The 19661-nt window shown below is 42.5% G+C and overlaps 1 protein-coding gene across 1 annotated transcript in view; it reads left to right on the top strand.

Moving 5' to 3' along the window:
* The first annotated feature begins 2214 nt into the window (after positions 1–2214).
* The window catches only part of syt7a (synaptotagmin VIIa), a 64450-nt gene continuing 47003 nt past the window's right edge, over positions 2215–19661 (top strand). The window contains exon 1 of the mRNA XM_084018215.1: positions 2215–2470. Within this exon, the coding sequence (XP_083874341.1) occupies positions 2437–2470 (34 nt within the window). The 5' untranslated portion in view covers positions 2215–2436. The remainder of the gene's footprint in view (positions 2471–19661) is intronic.

Here is a 19661-nt window from a genome sequence, read left to right as displayed (position 1 = left end):
TAAATGCCAGCCACTGTTCTCATACTCACTGAAATCCCTTCAACTTGAGCTTCCACCGTGAACTATTATTAGTCTATCATGCTTTATAGCAAAAGGAGGAGAGAAGGTTGAGGAAAAGGTAGTCTGAGTTGAGCAAAGGGAGACAATGATGGAGGGAAGGGGGAAATCAAGAGGTGGAGACAGTAAAGGGCCGTCGATAGAAGGAGTAGAGAGCTGAAGGAAGGGGGGTGGATGGTGTTGATGTATATATAGGTCACTAAATCAATGGGAATCAGGTTTTTGAAGGGGAGAGAAGGGGGTATTTATAGATACCAGTGGAGACAGATGCATCAGAGGCACAATGATGCTGGGAGCACAGGAGGGGGAAATCTGGGAATAGATTGTTGTCAAATCAGTCTCCTAACAAAAGGCAAAAGATTCTCAATTGTGAACAAATAGCACGGAGCACAGCGAAAAAATAAAATTTAATCAAATGGAAATGACTGCAGAATGCTTTGAGCAAACGACCTTCCCAGCTCTATTGACAAAATGCGAGCAAACTGTTAGTTGCGGTGTTGCTCACAGCATTTCCATCTACAGTACGGCTCAACTCATATCCTTTTGAATTGTAATCTGTGATATCAGAGAGCCACATGATTGAATAGAATATTAGCTTTCTATTTTGCACGCATGTAAGGAGAACCTGCATATTTATTAATCAGGCACACTGAAAGCCACTGAAGGGCTATAAAAACATTACAGCCGGCACTGCTAAGATTTCAGCTCAGAGGTTATTGTTTGATGAGCATGCATTTTACCATTTTAATATCAGATTAATTACACATCTTCTATTTGAACCATCTCTGCTAAACAGCAAGGTGGTGATACTGTTTTTTGCAGTACTCGGTTAGTGCTGTTACTGTCATGGTTTATCCCATTTATTTTATAACGTCCCATGTCCACATCTGCTTCATGTAACAAGAAGTTCCGTCACAAATTGGAAATTTGCTCTGAGAACAAGAAGGAAAAATGATTGAAGAAATAGTTTTAAATTGCTTCCAGACTGGATTTTTCTAGGACTAAGTCAAGGTCATGGACAAATTGTTCCCTCGCTACTTAGAGGGCTGCGTATGTGTGATGTAAGACAGCCTGAATACTGGGTGTTAAAATAATCTACATCTCATTTCTCCATCTCATTGGAGAGTATTTGCATAGCAGAAACATCACCTTGCATCAGAAACTGGCAGAGGACGCACACAATTACTCCTTGATAGCTCTTAATCTCTGGCCCATGCCTAATAATGTGGTCAATAAACTTGCACAGAAGACTGTCATGAATACAGGACCATCTGTATAAGGGACAAGGATATGGATATGCAGCAGGTGGGGTTTGGTTGAAGTGACAGGGCCAGATGGGTTTGTCATTTCCTCTCCTTGCATCAGTACTGATGCAGGATATGTTGCTTTAATTACTAATTACTAATTTGTCATTGTGGTTTAAGAGTTACTGTACATTAGTACAGTCTTGAAGTACTGGCACTTGCATGAGTATTTACATTTTTGTACTCCACAACATGTATGTGACAGCTCGTTAGTTACTTTGTACTTTAAGGACTGAGACTAACAATTATTCTCCATTAATCTGCAGATTATTTTTTTTTCAATTAATCGATTGATTAGTTCACACATTGTCACATTAAAGTAAGACATCAATCGGAATTCACTAGACCCCATGGTGACATCTTCAACATGATTGTTTTAAGTAACAAACCTGCACAAATGATAGCCATGATGATAAACCACAACTTTGTTCTTTTTGTATGTCTTTCAACACGGAAATAAATAAACAAACTTGAGAAAATGAGTATTTATAACAATATAACATTCGACATGATGGGGCATTTCACAATTTGGAATATTCTTCCTCCACTAATGAGATTCCCAATTAAGCCACGCAAGTCGGGTGCAAGCTTGTCTAAATCCCATGGGTGGGCTCGAGCTGCACTCCTCGTTACAGGCACAGCAATATTTGATTTTTTAATAAAAATAATCAAGAATCACACAAACAAACTTCTTTACAACAGCTGCAAAAAGAAAAAAAAACACTTTTTTTAGCCACAGTGAACCGGTTGTTGAGAGAGAGAGAGAGATAGAGAGAGAGAGAGAGAGAGAGAAAGAGAGAGAGAGAGAGAGAAGGGGGGGAGTCGTGGGGAGGGTGTGTGTGCGTGTGTGTGCGTGTGTGCGAGCGCGTGTGTGTGTGGAGGTAGTGAGTCTCGAACTGGTGAGCCCACCTATCCACTAGGAGGAGAGGAGAGGCTGGTGAGGAGCAGCACAACAATAAACACCTACTACTACGAAGCGCATCAGCGGAGTTCAGCATACACGCCGGGAGGAGAGTACCAACACAAGACATTGAGACAACGCCATCGTATCTGTCTCGGGAGTGAATTAACAGCCATGTATCTGAACAGGGAAGAGGACAATAGCAAAGGTAAGGTCCTGTCAAGGATTATCACTTTCTTTACAAAGAGCATCCCGACAGTTTCAAGGTGTTTCGGTTCTCTTTGAGGTGACCGCCTGACGTGAAACGTGCTGTCACACCGCGTCTACCCGGTTAAAAAAGCCCAGCCTTTGACACGCAGGGACCGGTGGTGTTGGTGAAAAGTGTGTGCTGTCATTATGTAATATCAGTGCAGTTAATTGCCTCCTAGGAGGGTGCTTATCATTAGCCCCCCCTCCCAAAACCTTGCATTTATTCCAATGCGCCGTGGACGATTAATTGTGAACCTGTTGTTGTAATAATGCATAAGGTTTCCGGGGTGCGTTGCCTTTTGTTATCAATGTTCTCGGCATTTATTACAGTACCTACTCCAGGGCAACATAACACAAGGTCAAAGCCTCTAGCAACGATGAAACCCAAGTGAATACGGGGTTGCTGTGTTTTTGTGGTGCTCCACTGCTTCCGACATCCTGTAGAAAAAAAGCTAAGTGACGGAATGCAGCGAATTGTTTAATTGGGAGAGATAGACGCGCAGCAGCGAGAGGGGTAAAGACGGTACAAAGGAGGCATATTTGAGTAATCTCTCCCACGTGTTTTTGAGGCGTGATTTCTCCTCCCAGAAGCACACTCGACTCTTGTCCCCCGCAGTTACCGTGGAGCACAAATAACTCTGGGGCTAAGAGGTAATGCTAATTAGCGCCGAAATCTTCAGGTTATACGAGAATAACACCTGCTGCTACCGAGGACTGGGGAGGAGGAGGGGAGGGGAGGGGGGGTAAAGAGCAAAAGGCAGAGTGGGAGGAGCCCTGTCTGTTCATTTCCCCGTGATGTTAATGTCATCTCGCCACACACGGACAACGCTTGATACTGTACGGGGACGACACAGACACACACATGCAGCTAACACCACTCAGGACTTCATGTCAATGATGACACACAGCCTATACGTTGCTGGCCACTTATGTGCACTAAAGTTATTTGATTCGATTTGGGTCCTCTTCAGTCACATTAAACTGACCTCCACAGAAATCCTGGTACAAAAATGTAGGGTATAGTCAAGAGTTTGTCTTCCGATATTAACGTTTTGCTATCCACTTTATAGCTGCACTGTGGCTAGGGATGACCTTGTTGGTTGCCTGGGTAACCATTATTATAATGGTTGCAAGTTGCCACTATAGCTAGCAGCCCAACTAATTAATTTGCTTCTGCACTCACATTTCACTCAGATGCCAAAGGAAGTAATGCATTAGCTTTACTAAGGCGTGTTTCAGTTGATGCTAGCTTGGAGTTTTGTTGTGTTTTTTTGTAGTTTTTAATTGCCTCCATTCAAAGCTGAGGGAGGTGCGTTAACACCTGAATTAATTGATTATTAACCAAGGGGGGAAGATGTCAGTATTGGTTGGTCGGCTCGCCACCTTGCTATTAAATGTGCTAAAGTTGATATTCAGAACAACAATATAGCAGCAAACAACCCCTGGCAATGTAAAGATATAGTGGAGTAATGTTAATGGCTTCCTCAGCAGGGAATTAAGTCACTCTCCCTCTTTGTGTGTTGTAATCTGAGCATGCTTGTTTATAGAGGAGGGCCAGCAATGTGAGCTTTTTGTTCATGTGGGCATGCCCCACTGGTTAGCTCATGGCAGCCGCTTTGCACCGTTAGCTAAGTTGCAAATGCTAGCATACAAACACACCAAATTAAGATGGTAAACATAACTTGCTGAACATAAGCATGCTAGCATTTTCATTGTAACCATGCCAACCTCACAGAGCTACTAGCGTGGCTCGCTCAAAGTCATTTTTGTTGAAGGACAATCAGGAGCCACCATTAAGATAAGATAAACCATTATTAGTCCAACAATGGGGAAATTTGCGATCATTAGTGTGAGACTGTGAAGAAATGAAAGAGTTGTATGGAATATGTATCTGAAAACCTTAAGTTAGACTCGGTGGTCATTCAGCCCAGGCTAACACAAAAGGCTCTTTCCAGAGAGTTATGGGCTGCAAGTACTTAAGTAAAGTTAGGTAGGCTGACTAATGTCTTGGGGGGCTACTCTTTTAAATAAGGCGCTCAATACCTGTCACACCTTTAATTGATTTATCTGGGAGGGTGTTCTTCCCAGAGGGTGTTTCCCTCGCCGCACTGCTGTGGCCTTTAAATTCACACAGCATCTCAAGGTGAAGTGGCAGGGTGATGGAGAAAGGTCTACCAGGGATCTATCGATTATGGCCTCAGAGGATTTAAGGGGCGTGAGGACAAACAGGTTGATCATACATGAGCCTGACAATCACACAAACCGCTGGCTACTGTCAAATTTAACTTCTGAAATAAGACTGGATGTGGGCTCCAATCAATACTTAACTTTAAAAAAAGTAAATTAAAAATAAGATGGATATATAGGATAAGTGGCGCCCACTTATCATCTCTTCAGTCTCAGGCTAAATGGGTCGTTAATTATACCAGCTGGAAAACATTCAACAACTATTTAGACTACAGGCTGATGTTCAGAATGCAGCAGTGTGGGCTGCTGTAGTGTTTGATTGTAGGCCATTAACAGACTACCTAGGGATGTTCAGACCTGCCAGCCCACATACAGCCATGTTTTCAGTCAGTTTAAGAATACATCTAGCAGCAATGTATTAAATTAAAAGATACATTTTATTTTGCACAAAGCATATCAGAAACACAATTCCTGTTTGTGATGGGTGTGGCAGTCCACTGTTCCCACAGAACAAACAACACCTGTGCAACAGTAAACACAGTAAACAGCTATTTAGAGGCCTATGGTATTGGATGTTATAGAAATTAGGTTTAGTAAACCTCTTTGTAGGCTGGACCTAATGATTATTTTCATTATAAATTAGTCTGCCAACAACCAAGAGCCCAAGGTAACATCTTCAAATGTATTCTTTTGTCAGACAAACCATCCAGAACCCAAAGATAACAAGTCTTCTGTCATATTGGACAATGGAAGGAAGCAAATCTTGACATACTTGAAAATTGACTCAAATGATTATTCAGTTATCAAAATAGTTGCTGATTCATTATCTGTTCATCAATAAACTGTTTCATTTCTATGTATTTGTATCTAGAGTACAACCATAAGTCAGTTTTTAAAGAAAGACATTCATACATCAGTACCATCTGTATCTTAATTAACGATAATAATTCTAACTGATCACATATTTATTTCCTCGGTGAATTATTTATTGGGTTTGTATGAGGCTTTACACATGATCGTGTGTGTTTCTCCTTTTTAATCATCACCAGCAAGTGTGAAAAATCTGTCAGTCAGGCGGCATCATCACCCCATGCACAAGTAGAAGACCGTCCCTACTTGTGAAATGTCTGTCCTACACAGACTCACGTCTATTCCCACCTCAGCAGGCATTTAAGCTAGAAAACGAAGGCTTTCTTTCCAACTGAAACACAGTGCAGTTTTCAGCTTGTCAAAGAGCAGGGGACCAGTAAATGAAGAGCTTTACAGCTTCATCTATTGATGACTGTTTTGATGAAGTGACTGCAGTAGTTGTGTTGGACAGGAGCTGATGTCTTTATTGATTCCACTGAGGGAGAATGGTTGAGGTACAGGTTAGGTTTGGGTTTGGTGTTCTGAGGGTGAACCTGCGGTTGACTTACTTCATGTATTATGCATGTAATCACGCTGATCTGTATAACTGTTCAGTATATGTTTGTCCATATCAATAATGATAATTATTATCCATCTGTGTGTCAACATTTTTGTTATCTTCCGCCTTCTTGTCGTGGTAAGTCTGGGAAGCAGAGTTCAGAGCATTAGGGACAAATTGCCTCAAATGTATTTGATGTGTGGTCCTGTACTCTGACTGCCTGGCATCCCACCCTATCTACCACTTGAATATGATAGAAAGGTTCCCTATTGATTAAGCTTGATGCTGGCCTTTTGGGCTGGAGTATAAATCTCCAGTCAGGGGTAACCAATCTAAGTGAAGCAAGTTTGGCATGCAGAGCCTGCCCTGCACTACGAGAGATCTTCAGGTAGACCTCATTGCATTGGCATCTTTGCAGACAAATCATCAACCTTAAAAGGTTCGATATGATTAAAAGAGGAGGAATACCATGAATGTTAAAAAAGACGACCTTTTAGAAACAGTTTATGGACATTTTTCTCTATTCTAAGATTAACTGACCTTTTGACCTAATTGCTCTTTCTTAGCCACATTAGTAGCTCTAGCGATGGCAACATGTGCTGGTCCACTGCTTTTAAATCAAGCAACCTCATCAGTTTAACGTGTAATTTAGCCAATCATTTTAGTTTACCAAATACCTGCAACACTAATGACATTCACATCAGTCTCAGCTGTACTTTGTGTTAATTGCTAATTATCAAATACTAACATACCAATATGCTACAGTAAGATGGTTAACATGGTAAAGCAAGCACTGCTAAACATTAGCATGTTAGCATTGACAGCGGGTGCACGTTAGCACGCTGACGGAACAGTGCTGTGCAGCCTCACAGAGCTGCTAGCATGACTGTAGACTCTTATTGAAATAAAACAAGCGAGCTACCACTAAGGCTCTTAGTGGTAGCTCTTTGGTTGTGGACCTCTGACTTTGTCACTGCCTGTCAATAGGGGGCAGCCCTACTGTACATATGCTCTTTATACACTTTCAAAGGTGTGATAAGAGCTTTTAGGTGTGGTTTACTGTAGCCACTTTGCCTGGGTGTTGGCAGTTCTTGGTGGAGAATGCATCAGATGATTATTACTGCTAAGGGAATGCAATGGTTAACTGAAGGAATTTGTGGGGAGTCTTCCAAATGGTGTGAAGTATAAGTGTCCGCGGTGGACTGTGAGTCCCTAACCTCTTTGTTATTATTGCCCCTGCAGAAATTGATGTCCCTCTACTTCATGGCTGTTTTACTAATGTGGGCTGGGCAATTATTTGGGGAGATTGCTGTGGCAGTCGTGTAATGTTCATGCATCTTAGAGCAAAATTAATTGAAAAAGAGCTGCATGGATCCTGGGAGGAAAGGTATTGTTATGGGCTTAACAGCTGAATTCGACAAGTCTGTATTTCTGTGATCATTCTTAAAAGGAAGATTACTTAAGATTTTCCATTCATAATGCCCTCTATTTTCTCTCCTAATATTGTTTAAAGCATGAAGTCACAAGCTATTCTGTGGTCCTGTCAGCTTGCTGTATTGATATATTGTAGAGTATGAAAATCTCTGCCTGAATTAAAGTCTTAATTAGATGCAGTGGATTCAGTCAGCCTCAGATTGAGACCTTTAGATATCCAACGTAAATGGGCACAGGAATTGTCTAATTGTGGAGCGCTTAATCAGCTTGTTTGACATTTAATAGATCACTCTGTCACTTGAGCTTAAGTTTATTTAGCATTGAATGGATAGTCAAATGGTTAACAGCTCCACATTATTATACAAATGTATGTTGTGAACTAAGCCATTGGGAAAATCTCAAGGATCACTGGAGTCAGAGGAGGAGGCTACAATGCTGTGATGGAGGCAATTAGATGCTTTTGTAGTAACACCTGCAATGAAATACGGATTTGGACCTGCTGTTTCACTGTTTCACTAAGAGAGCTCATCATCCTCCCCGGTGAAACAGGAAGCCGTATCAGCTGATTAGAGCAACGCCTAATCACAATTTGAATCATCAAGCACTATCCGCTGCAAAGAAAGAAAAAAAAAACATCACATTTGTCAAGAATAGAAGAAAAATAAAAGAAATTACTTTATATTGATGGGCTGCAGAATGGTTGAAATATCACACATAAAAAACACAAAGATGGAAGAGAAACCAGAATGTTTTTTGAGTTCATTACACTTACTTGACTTCAGTAAATGAATGACAGAAGTCCCGTTTTAATATGACGCAGGATCCTTATATGAGACTTGTTGATACAGTTATTCTTATTGGTGGCTCTGTCTCAGCAGACTGGATTGTGGAGGAGGGGGAGGTCTTTTACTTCTCTTCTCTCTGCCATGTTCACTCCCTTTCTCCTCTGTTTCTTGTGGAGGAGGAGGAAAGAGGACAGTGCCGGTTAACATCAGCCAGTCGGGAGAAGAGTGATGGAAAGCAAGAGGTAGAGAGGCAGACAAATAGAGTGGAGGCGAGCGTGAAAAGATGGAGAGAGCAAGAGAGACAGAGATAGAGGGAGAAGCAAAGAACAAGCCCTGGAGTGCCAGCCAGTCAAGGTCACACAGAGGAGAAGAGGGCCTGCGTTTATGTCTATGTGTGTGTGTGTGTGCGCGTGTGTTAAGGGAAAAAACAGCAGGGATGGGAGGCCTATATAGTAGAGGAAGAAGGGTTGGTGACAGCAGATTGGTTTAGTCTGGGATCTGGGATTTTATGGGGGAGGGATGAAGAAAGGAAGCAGAGGAGGGAAAGAGAGACATGAAAAGAGCTTATAATATGGCTTCACAACACTTTTAAAACTTAATAGTCTCTTCAATCCTATTTATGACAGAAATTACTTCACAAGTGTGTCCCCTTTTAACTCAGGCAGTGGTGGCACACTTGTAATATTTATTACATTGTGGCTGTGCATATATGTATAGTGAATGTTTCCATGCATGCTGTTGCGTAACCACCCAGCAGTGGCGTCACGTTGATCCATGTTCTCTTCATTGCTTTTTTACCCCCCCACTCGATGACCCTTGCTGTCTCTTTGCAGCTCAATGCATTCAAGACACAATGTTCTGCTGGTACATCCTACCACCTTTCTGACCTCTGAAGGCAAAAAGACAAGAGGAAGAAACCTTTCATCCGAATCAAAGAACTCTAGTTGTGATTAGTGATGGAGAAAGGGAGACTATTGCATAATGGATAGCCCAGTGCTTGTCATCTTAGGATCAAGTGTTTTGAGAGCAGGATTGTGGTTTGCAGAGAACATACTTTATTGGGTTATCCTAACAGGATGCAAGGAGTCACTTGGAAATGTGATCACTGCTGTCTCTTCAAACATATTAGCCCTGTTTGCATCTTACACTGAGGAGAGATTACGCGTGTGAGCAGTTGCCATAGTGTTTCTGTACACCAAGGTGCTGATGTGAAAGATCAGAGGTGGCTCGGGTGCTCTGTGACATTATCTCTCCGGAGCAATGGTGTGTGGAGTCGTGATAACGTATGATGACTTTGTTTGCAGGTCAAGAGTTCAACCCTGTGGGTGTCCCCTGAAGTCACTCCCAGCTCTTATTGTCATTGTTTCACATCGTCTGTCTTGTTTTATTTCACCTTTTTAGAATTTTTCTTTTTTTTTTCTCATTATCATCCTAAAATGCATTCACAACCACTTATCATCACATTAAACCCCCAGTGGTCACATGATCACATTCAGTTGAAGACTTCCAGCAAATTCTTGGCAAATTATCCTGTTGACAGACATCATTACCATTCCACAGAGTAATTAATCTCTCCACACCATGATTTTACACAGATGAAGAGTAATAGCTTCTCTAATAATAAGTTCAAAGCATTTTGACGGCTATAGACTGTAATTCTACTCATCTTAAACAGACCCCGTGGAAATTACTTGCAGTGTGTGCTATTGTAGAAATGACTGCAAACTTCTGCTTTGTTATATTGGACATTTGATTGAATAGAGACAGAAAGGAAACTAGGGGAGAGAAATAAAACCATGACGTTGCTGCTATATTAGATCTTTTTAACTATCGTCTATTTACACAGGGACCCTTTGATTGGAACAAAAAACTACACCTGGTATCTAACTTCTTGTTATATTTGCTCACACTGTCACTTTATCCTGACTGTAGTACATGAGACAGATAATTTACGGAAATCAGGTTTCTTTACCTCCTTGTCGTGCTCCTGATGGCATTTGAAAGATTACACCCGCCCCCCCAAAAAAACAACCAATCAGAGCTAAGTATTCTCTAACGCAGCTGTCACTCAATGCTCATGAAACTCCGATCAAACTTTCAATCTGCAAGTTGATTTACTGTTTTTGCCTATTTCTTTTTAAAAGCAGGTCCAAATCTGTGTTTCATTCATGTTTTGGGGGAACCAGAGGGAGTCCATGAGTTCATGGAGTTCTTCAGGAGCCCTGGGTGTGAAATACGGCTTCATTTACTCTGCTCTTCTGAGACTGACTCTGCTGGACAGCTCCACACACAGATTAATTGATCTTGTGACCTACTTTAATAAAAAGTGTGAAAATGGCTGTTGTACTGCAGGGTGTGGGACAAGTGGTGGTTAGCTGGACCTGCTAGCAGGTTAATTAGCAGGCTGACTTGCAGGCTGTTTGGTCATTGAAGCTAAACTTGAGCTTCAAGATGTGCCGACTTGCTAGTCATGTTCTCTGTTGTTGTGATAACTTTGACACGGTGCTTCTTGGAAACTACGCAAAGCCTTGCGTGTGTCTTTGTGTATTACGACGTGATGACGTATACAAGAGGCAATCGTGCCTAGGCCCATTTTGGCTTGGAGCACTGTGACTGCAAGCCCTAGATCAACTGGCCCTAGTGTCAGTGTTCCCCTTAAGGATAAGGGACACTCCTTTGAGGACACGGAAGACAGATGGTTTGAGAGTGTGGTTGAAGAAGCCATTTTTGTCAACCTGGAATGACCATATCTCAACAGAGAAGGTTATTTAAAACACAACCTATCACACATACAATACAGTCCTCAGATCATTACCTAGACAACTCGGACTCATGTCACCCTAGTGACTCACACGCTGGCAGGATGGGTCAACGATCAATGCAAATACCATTTTTACACTCTAAATAAATTCAGCTTTGGCTCTCAATTCATCACTTAGATAAAACTTTTGTACTCATCCCCTCAAGCCTCTGTCAGGACCAATAAGACTCCGTCAGGATGTTTCCCTCTGCAACGGTCAATGTGCCAGGGCTGCTCTTTAAGTCCCTCGCCGTTTGCCCTTGCCATAGAACCCCTTGCAATATCACTTCGCTCCAACCCCCTCATCATAGTTAGATATGGACATGAACACAAATTGTTTTTATATGCAGATGACACATTGTTATACATATCCAACCTTCTGTTTCTGTCTGTGCTGTAATTCTATTTAAATTAACACACTCCCTAAATTCTTATATCTCAATGCCTACCAATTATTCATTCAAATACAAGGTATACAGGAAAAGTGATTACATTTCTGTGTTTGTATGTGTAGCCACACTGTCTCTTGGTATTTAGCAAAAAGTGAGCTACCCAGTATCTGGCAAGGTAGTCACACTGACAGATTGGGCTGTATGAGTGCCATCTCTTTAGCTTGGATCTCTGAGCATTTCTCATCTCATCTCCCTATACGACCCTGCTTCAGTGGTGACAAGCAGTGCAAGGACACTTCCTTCATTTGCTTTATCTGGCCAGCTGTATAGGTGGGCCCTCCATAACTTGTGTTACAATACCTGATGGATCAGCCGTCTAGGATTGCCTCCCCTAAGCTACAGCCATGGAGTTAGCTTGTGACAGTGTGAGGTTATGTCCTTTCATGTCTCTTCTCCATTAGATTTGTTCTCATTTTGTGGCCGCATTGGGACTAGTTAGAAAATATACAGATACAGTCGTTGAAGGAGAAGAGGGAGTAATTGTTCTGCAGGGCAGGGTCATTAATAGGATTCAACAGAGTGATTTTGTGCGTTTCTGTGGGTGGAAAGAGTTCCCACAAAGTGCTTTCACACTCAGGCTTTTACTAGAATTGCAGTGGCAATGATACAAAGACTTTAAGCTATCAGCATCCTCATTTTGCTCTTTAATTGATTTGGATAAATTGATGAAGATAAAATTGCAGTGGATGATTCATATCTGATTTAGTTGTATCTAGCTATTTGTGAAAATAAAGCGTTTTAACATTGATATTGAGCTTCTTGTGGAGATGGAGGGAGGATGGGGTAGAGGAGGAAAAGCAGGTAGAACAGGGAATAATGAGGCAAATAAGGCAGACAAAAGAAATACACAGTCCCAGACCTCTAAACCCAAATATGGATTCATGTAACTGATTAGGTTATGGGAAACCTGGGGATGGGCAGATTAGGCAGTCTGAGATTTGCCAGCTGAATGTTTAGCAAGAAGAAAAAGCAATGCCGGCCCCGTTCACAGTGTAACTCAATACCTGTTGTGAACACAAAACGATCAAATTACTGATACCAACAGCTGGGAGACTCTTGTTATTGTTCTCTCTCCTCCTACTCCATCTCTAAAAATAATCTGGATTACTGTTTTTCTTGCTCCTCTTGATTCCCCACCAGTCATCTAACTTTTTGCCATCGCGGGCGTATCATCCTATGTTTACGTTGGCAGCGGTGTGAGTTGGTGCAGCTGGAGGAGCACAATGAATTGGATGCAAGTAATTGTGCATGCATGGGAGTGAGCTGAGACAGCTCAGCCACAGACTCAGTCGAGCTGAGACACAGCAGATTGGGCAGTACATTTCTGATCACGAGGCTGTGCCTTTTTGTGCCACAAATCTGACATGCTGTAGAAATATCTCGCACACTTTTTCTCTCTCTCACGCTAATGAGCAGCAGTGCTTTTCTACATCCACAGATCATTTTTAATGTACGCAGCATTCATTGATTAATGCCAACCGCCCTGAGACCCTTCCTAGTGATTATAGCTCTCAGGCTTGGGAGGGGCCACTGATACCCCTAATGAGTCATAAAAGGCAAAAAAAATTATACACTCCAGTAATCTTGACATTGGGTGATATTTCAATATTTGGTCGCTCACTCTTGGAGTCTATTTGCCGACAGAGTTGGCACTCGCTCAAATGCCCTCAGACGCGCATTTGCACAAGTAAACAGAGAAATCTTGACTTTCCAGTCCCATGGTGTGTTCCATGCGCTCAGGATATCTGGTTGCAGGCAGGACCCTGCTGCACAGCCCGGAAAAACAAACATGCAGGTCAACAGAGCTCCCAGAATGCACTGTGATTCAGCTCAACTCACTCACCACCAAAATAAGCGCGTTTGATTACATAATCAAAACAAGAAGCCTGAATGCCAAGAACCACTATAAAATAATTGCCATGCCGTCATCCGGAGTGCTGACTCTACTGTGCGTCCTGCTCGTGGTGTTGTTCCTTCCTGGGTGATAATATTTGTGAGCCGCTATGTGAGGATGATTGCGCTAAATTATGTAGTCTTAAATGTGATTATCCACTTCATAATGACAATGTATTGTTTGCCCCCCCAGTGACGGTCAGCACACTCTTTAACGAGATGATAGAGGTCTTCACTCGTTAATTGAGCTATCATAGAGAGGGATAATGCATGCACAGGACGTCATAGGATCTGCCTCTCACACCATCTTTCCCTGGGGTATATCTGTTCCTCCCATGTCTCGGAGTCCATTGCCCTCTAAAACACGCGGCTTAATTACAGAGCAACAGAGGGAGGAGGTGAGGACAAAGTGAGAGAAATGAGCGAAAGCCAGAAATACGTAAGGAGGAAGCTTTAAGCATGGAACTAGAGGAGTAAAATGGGCGCACAAGAGCAGCTGTGAAAAACTGATGCCGGAGAGGGAAAATGTTCATAATTAGAATTGTTTTCTATGCATCTATCTAGCATTTCTTTAAAAAACATAATATTTGATGATGGCTGCAGTCCGAGATCCCCCACTGAAGAGACTCGGACTCTGAGGCAAACACACAATGACTGCACATCAGACATGGCTGAGGATTGACAGGCATGTGGCTCCCAGCTTCTTCCAACAGTCTTCCTTCTTCTAAAAGCGCCTGACAAACCTCGTTAAGAACTGTTCACGCAGGCTCAATTGACATGAGACATACCAAGGGTCATGTATTAAACATCAGTTGCCCGAGGCTATAAAGCAGAGCCTATGGATCCATAGCGCTTAGTGCTGTATAGGCTTTTACCTCAAATGTAAACACAGTGGTGTGTGTGTGTGTGTGTGTGTCTGTGTGTGTGTGTGGTATTTACCATCAGTCCCTTGTGCCATATTACGTGTTGGTGTCTGAGTTGTAAAATGTGTTTTAATAACAGTGGGAAGATCGTGATTTAGTAGAGTATATTTTGCACTTACCTCTGTTTTAGTACAACTCCCCCAGAGCCATGTCCACACCCTCTCCTTACTCCTCTGAAATATTAATATAATGTAACAGGCTATTTGTATTAATGTTTTATTCTGTGTCATATTTGCATCTCATAACCGGCTGGTCAGTTTTACCTTAGATTACCTTTGAAATTTAAAAGCTTGCAGGACTGGGATAGAATGAGAATGTCAGAGGTTGGGAGAGGACGGAAGGATGGCGAGTTCACTGAAAATGCTTCTTGTATCTTTTTGCTTGCTCCAGCTTGTTTCTGTTGTTGTTGTTGTTCCTTTTTTTTTCTGAAACAGTGCTCTCAGCTCTGTCTCCCTCCGTTTATTACCCACTGTTTGCAACAGCACTTTGTGTAATGCTCCAGACAGATTTGACAGGCGAGATGTGAACTATAAAATACCTCCTCTTAGAGTACTATCTACCAAGAGATCACAAGCTCAGGTACATAGAGTCTGGGAAGTTTAGGTAGAAGAGGGAAGAAAAATGAATGAGTGGAAACAGCAACAGTAGGTGAAGCCTGGTTAGCAAGGAAACCATGCAGGATATCTTTATTTTTTAAATACATGGCTTTCATTTAAGTTAGATTAGCAGAGCAAGATTTCCTTGTAAGTACATTACCTTTGAGGTTGAAAGAACACAAAAAAAGTATCGTTTGATGATTTGGTTTTCAGAATAACGCCTAATGAGCTTTGATATTTCTTTGAGTGCAGTGATGGGAAAGGAAAATCCATGGTGTGCTGCCATTGTCGTGCCTTTTCATTGATTGGAGGCAGTGCTGTTGGACGTCATCTTGTAAAAACAAATTATTACTAGTAATTTCAGGCCTATTATCCATCTCATTTGAATGGAGATCTGCATGTAGGATTAAGTCCCCTGTTAAACTACCTGTAAAGTCTTCATTTACAGATGTTGCGCTGCGCTTCTTTTGTATTCTAAAAATATTTAGCTGCTGTCTTCTTAGCATGAAACCTAATTGCAAGAAATCCCTGTAAATTGTAACTCTTGCATCTATCTCATGCTGTAATGTGCTTGTGAAGGTTTTAGAGAATAATTTTGCCAACAGGTCCATGGCTGCATTAATGATTTTTATGATTTAATGAAAAAAAAATCCAATATTTATGCAGGCATTTGTCCTGGTAAAAGCGAGTAGACTTTGGCTAGAATTTCCAGGAAACGCTGGGACCAGAAGTCTGTGTGCATGACTGACCATGCTCACTGAGGCTCTGTTTGCATTGAGAGCCAAAATGCGTCTTATCAGATCACCAGTGAACAGCTCTAAACACAGGTGTAATTGGACCCACACATAGCTTTGAGGCTCTGCTGGGATTGAATCTTTCAAACAGTGTTCAGTTGGGATCAGTGATGCATGTGACTGCGTATCCAACGTAACGTGAAAGCAAGAGCCGTGGGGTCATCTTCAACTTGGCACAACATGCATATCGCACGACAAGTTGTCTGCACGGACAGTGTTTTGAGGTTAATTCATGAAGGGAGGTAGGAAACAGCATTTGTGTTGCTTTGTTCGACGCTGTTAACTTCCTGACTCGTCAGTGTTCAATGGAGGTTGGCTGACTGTCAATCTGCGTTCCACTTTTCAACATGTAAGGATGTTATAGTTTCCCCACTGACAATATCAAATGTTAGCCAGGAGACATACTGATGTCAAGTGTGATTTTCAGCTCAATGAAGACACATCTTCAATAAGGCCAAGTATGATTTGTCAGCATCATGGCAAGCTGGAAAAGATAGAAATAATATGAAATATAAAACAATATTCATTCTTGTAAAACTATACTACTCACTGTCAGCAACCGCAAATGTGCCAAAAGATTCAACGTTGTTTTAGGGGGGAAAATTGGTGACATGAGTGATGAGTAAACCCTGTCTTTTCATTTTTGGCTTTGCAGTGGAAAACAGGCTAATGAGTATCTGTAGGCCTGCGTGCTCCTGCTCGCTTACTGTCATCCTCCAGCCAGGCTACATGGCCACAGCCAGATATACGCATGGTCTGCTCTCCCCCTCCACAGCCCCTAGCCTGCCAGCCCCCAGCTAGCACAACCTCCAGGTCCTGGCAGTCCAAACGTGATCATCCTATTTTGGGTGCTTTTTGAGCAAAAGGTTTGCGCAATCTCTCGGGGACCAGATGCAAGAAGAAGTGACACTAAAGACCCCTCCCGCTACATATTATTACATCATCCGTTTTAGACCACTCAACCATACACCACGCAAGAACGCTGTGGAAGTGGCACTTGTCATTTCACCGGTCGCTGGAGACGAGGGGTTGAGGGTCTAAAAGGGAAGCGCGTCCTCTTCCCCTGTTCCTCTTCCCCCATTCTCCCTCGTCTCAGCTCCCGTTCTCTACCACTGTCATCCTGCAGAACAGCCTGGTGAATCACCCTGCGTCCACAGGCTATGAACGCCACACGTTTTCAACAATTACATAAACAGGCATGGACCCAATAAACCCACATTTACAGTACCAATCCAAGAGGAGCTGCAGTTCCTGGGTAGCTCTGTGCTGTCAAGACCCCCTCAATCAGCCTAAAGGTCAGGTTGCATACAAATCGCACAGTTGCGCCCTGTTTGTCCTTTTAGTATTTTAACAGACCTCATAGAGACACGGGGCTGAGAGGGTGCCTCAACAGCATCCGTGATTCTTTCCAACTCCATAGACCATTACACATGGAGAGAGTTATAGTTTTCTTAACGAAAGTTAATAAGTCAACTGCGGATCAGTCAGTTCTGCCTCTTTGTTTCACTTTCCAGTCACAATAAATGAGGTTCATCAAACATATGTAGATTATAGATTGTTTTTGAGAATTTACTGTAACATACTGTGTTTCCATGTGGCCCAGTCAGGCGTCGCCCAGTGAACACAGCGGAGCTCTCAAGAGGGCACAAAGTAAATTGAGAAAGTGCTGGAAAACAACCCTCCAACACGCTTTCTACAATTAATCATATATTTGTAGTAGAGATACGGGTTCATTATTCCCCTGCTGAAGAGACACTTAACATGATTTCCAGTAATAACTTAACTCTCGTTCTCACTCTCCAGCCCAAACTCATACTCCATTATTTCCCCCTCAGCTGCGCCTGCAATAGTTAGCCAAATGACATCCATGTCATGATGTAAGGTTGATAATGTCAAATAGATGTGAGAGCTGTGTGTGTGTGTGTGTCACTCTGCTTAATGTCAGCAGCCAAACCTGTCATTTATTCTTTGCTGCCCTGCCAGCCAAATGGAATACATCGCCTTATTGGTGGACGTGACAAACAGTGACATCCTTCTTGGTACTGCAGGTGGTATGGCCACTTCTGAACTCTGAGGTGATATAGACTGCAGCAACAGCAGCAACAAGCCCATATCTCCACAGAACTATTAATATGTGACGTGAGTATGAATTAAGACAAGCTATTACAGTACGGAGCAAGGCTCAAATGTCCTCAGGTGCTGTGTAATTGAGTTAATGTGGAAGGAAAATTACAGGTTCCTTCCAGCAGAAGTGAAGGCCACAAGGACCGGTAGTTGTGGAAAAACTATATTTCCCTTGAGCCCTTGACTGCATCCTGCTGCGAGGAAGCAGCTGCATGGCATCGTCAATATGTCTCAGTCTGCTGGGTACTGCCCAGCTGTAAATTGTTGACAGTTATACAAGCAAACACATCAATAGGCTGTCAAGCAATAAACAGCAGTGCTGAAGGCCTGTCCGTCCAAGATGACCCTGTGCTTATGAAGAGCAGATTATTTCAAAGCCAAACTGGCTGAACTGCACAAAGTAGGAATTTCATTCTGGGGAACATGGCGCATATTAAATGTCATAATCAATTATTCAATGTGTTTTTTTGGAAGAAACCCACTCATGAGTCAGAGGAAGCAGATACATTAAAAACCTACAGTAGATGGATATATTTCATTACTTTAATTTGTCCTTCAATTGACATTGGCAGATGCTAATGAGAGTTATTTCTGTGGTATCTGTCCAGCTGGAGTCTAAAAGCAGAGGGGTATTTAAATCTCCTCCTGACACTGAGCCAATGTAGTGTCTTCCCTGGGGCCCTCTGCTCAGTCCCCAGCACTGACGAGGACAGGATCCCTTCTACCATAGTGGAGCTTTACCGTTAATGCACGGCGAGATGAGAGAGGTCACCTGGGGAGGACGGTGGTCACTGGAGGGATGGGATTCGCTTTCCCATCTGATGAGAGCAGTAGCCACTGAACACATATAAATCCCCCTGAAGAGGAGTTACTCTGATCTCTCTCTGCACTCACAGTGTACATTATAGTTCGGCAGCCTGCTGCGCATACAAAGACAACACCGGACTCATTCATTCTTCCAAAGTGACCTTTTGGAGTCCTTAACTTAGCGGTCGCACACTTGAACATCCTCCCCAGCACCCCTGACGCCAGTTGTGAGGAGGTTGTGGTCGCGGATGAGGCAAGCGATCAGTCATCAAACAAGCTGAGGGTACCAGTTAGTCAGTGTGAGGTTTTCCCTCCAGGGGAGTGAGTGCCACTTGCAGAAATACAAAAGAAGTTTAGGCAGACATACAGATGCAGAGACGGTCATGCTCAAGGCTTCAAGTCACGGGGAGGTCTGCCTTTTAGAAGCTTTTTTATGGAGTCTTAAGGGATATGACTTTGGCTGAAATTGAATCTATACTCCAACCTCTGGCAAGGGTTCCCCATGTTCAGGTTTTACTACTTGGTCTGTCCTGAAAGGTAATAAAGTATATTTTACAAGCAGCCTTTAACTGAATGAAGAAGGAAACAGTAGAGGCCTCCAGGCAGTCATGAATCGGAATTAATTTGTTTATGACAAATGGGTACGTATGGCTTCTTAACATGAACTTTGCTTGGTAGACGTGTGTCTGTGATGGCTGTGAATAATCATATAGAGGCTCTTAAGCTAAGCCCATTGTGTAGTTGCGTGGTGTTTTGATGAGATTTTATAAAACCATAACGGAGATGCTGCGTTACTAGGCTGCTTCATTGTCATCTGATTGTGATTTAGCTGTCATTCAATTAAAGTTGCACTTGTCCTGCCAATACTTTAATTACACCCTCAGTAATTGTTTTCACGATTTTGATGGAGCGAGGACATTAGGCTGATATTTTTATGTGAAGAGGGG

This window comes from Eutrigla gurnardus, assembly GCF_963514095.1.
Source record: "Eutrigla gurnardus genome assembly, chromosome: 9".
In the NCBI taxonomy this organism is placed as follows: Eukaryota; Metazoa; Chordata; class Actinopteri; order Perciformes; family Triglidae; genus Eutrigla; species Eutrigla gurnardus.
The sequence above is the reverse complement of the archived record's forward strand: the minus strand, read 5'-3'. Positions and strand labels throughout refer to the sequence as shown.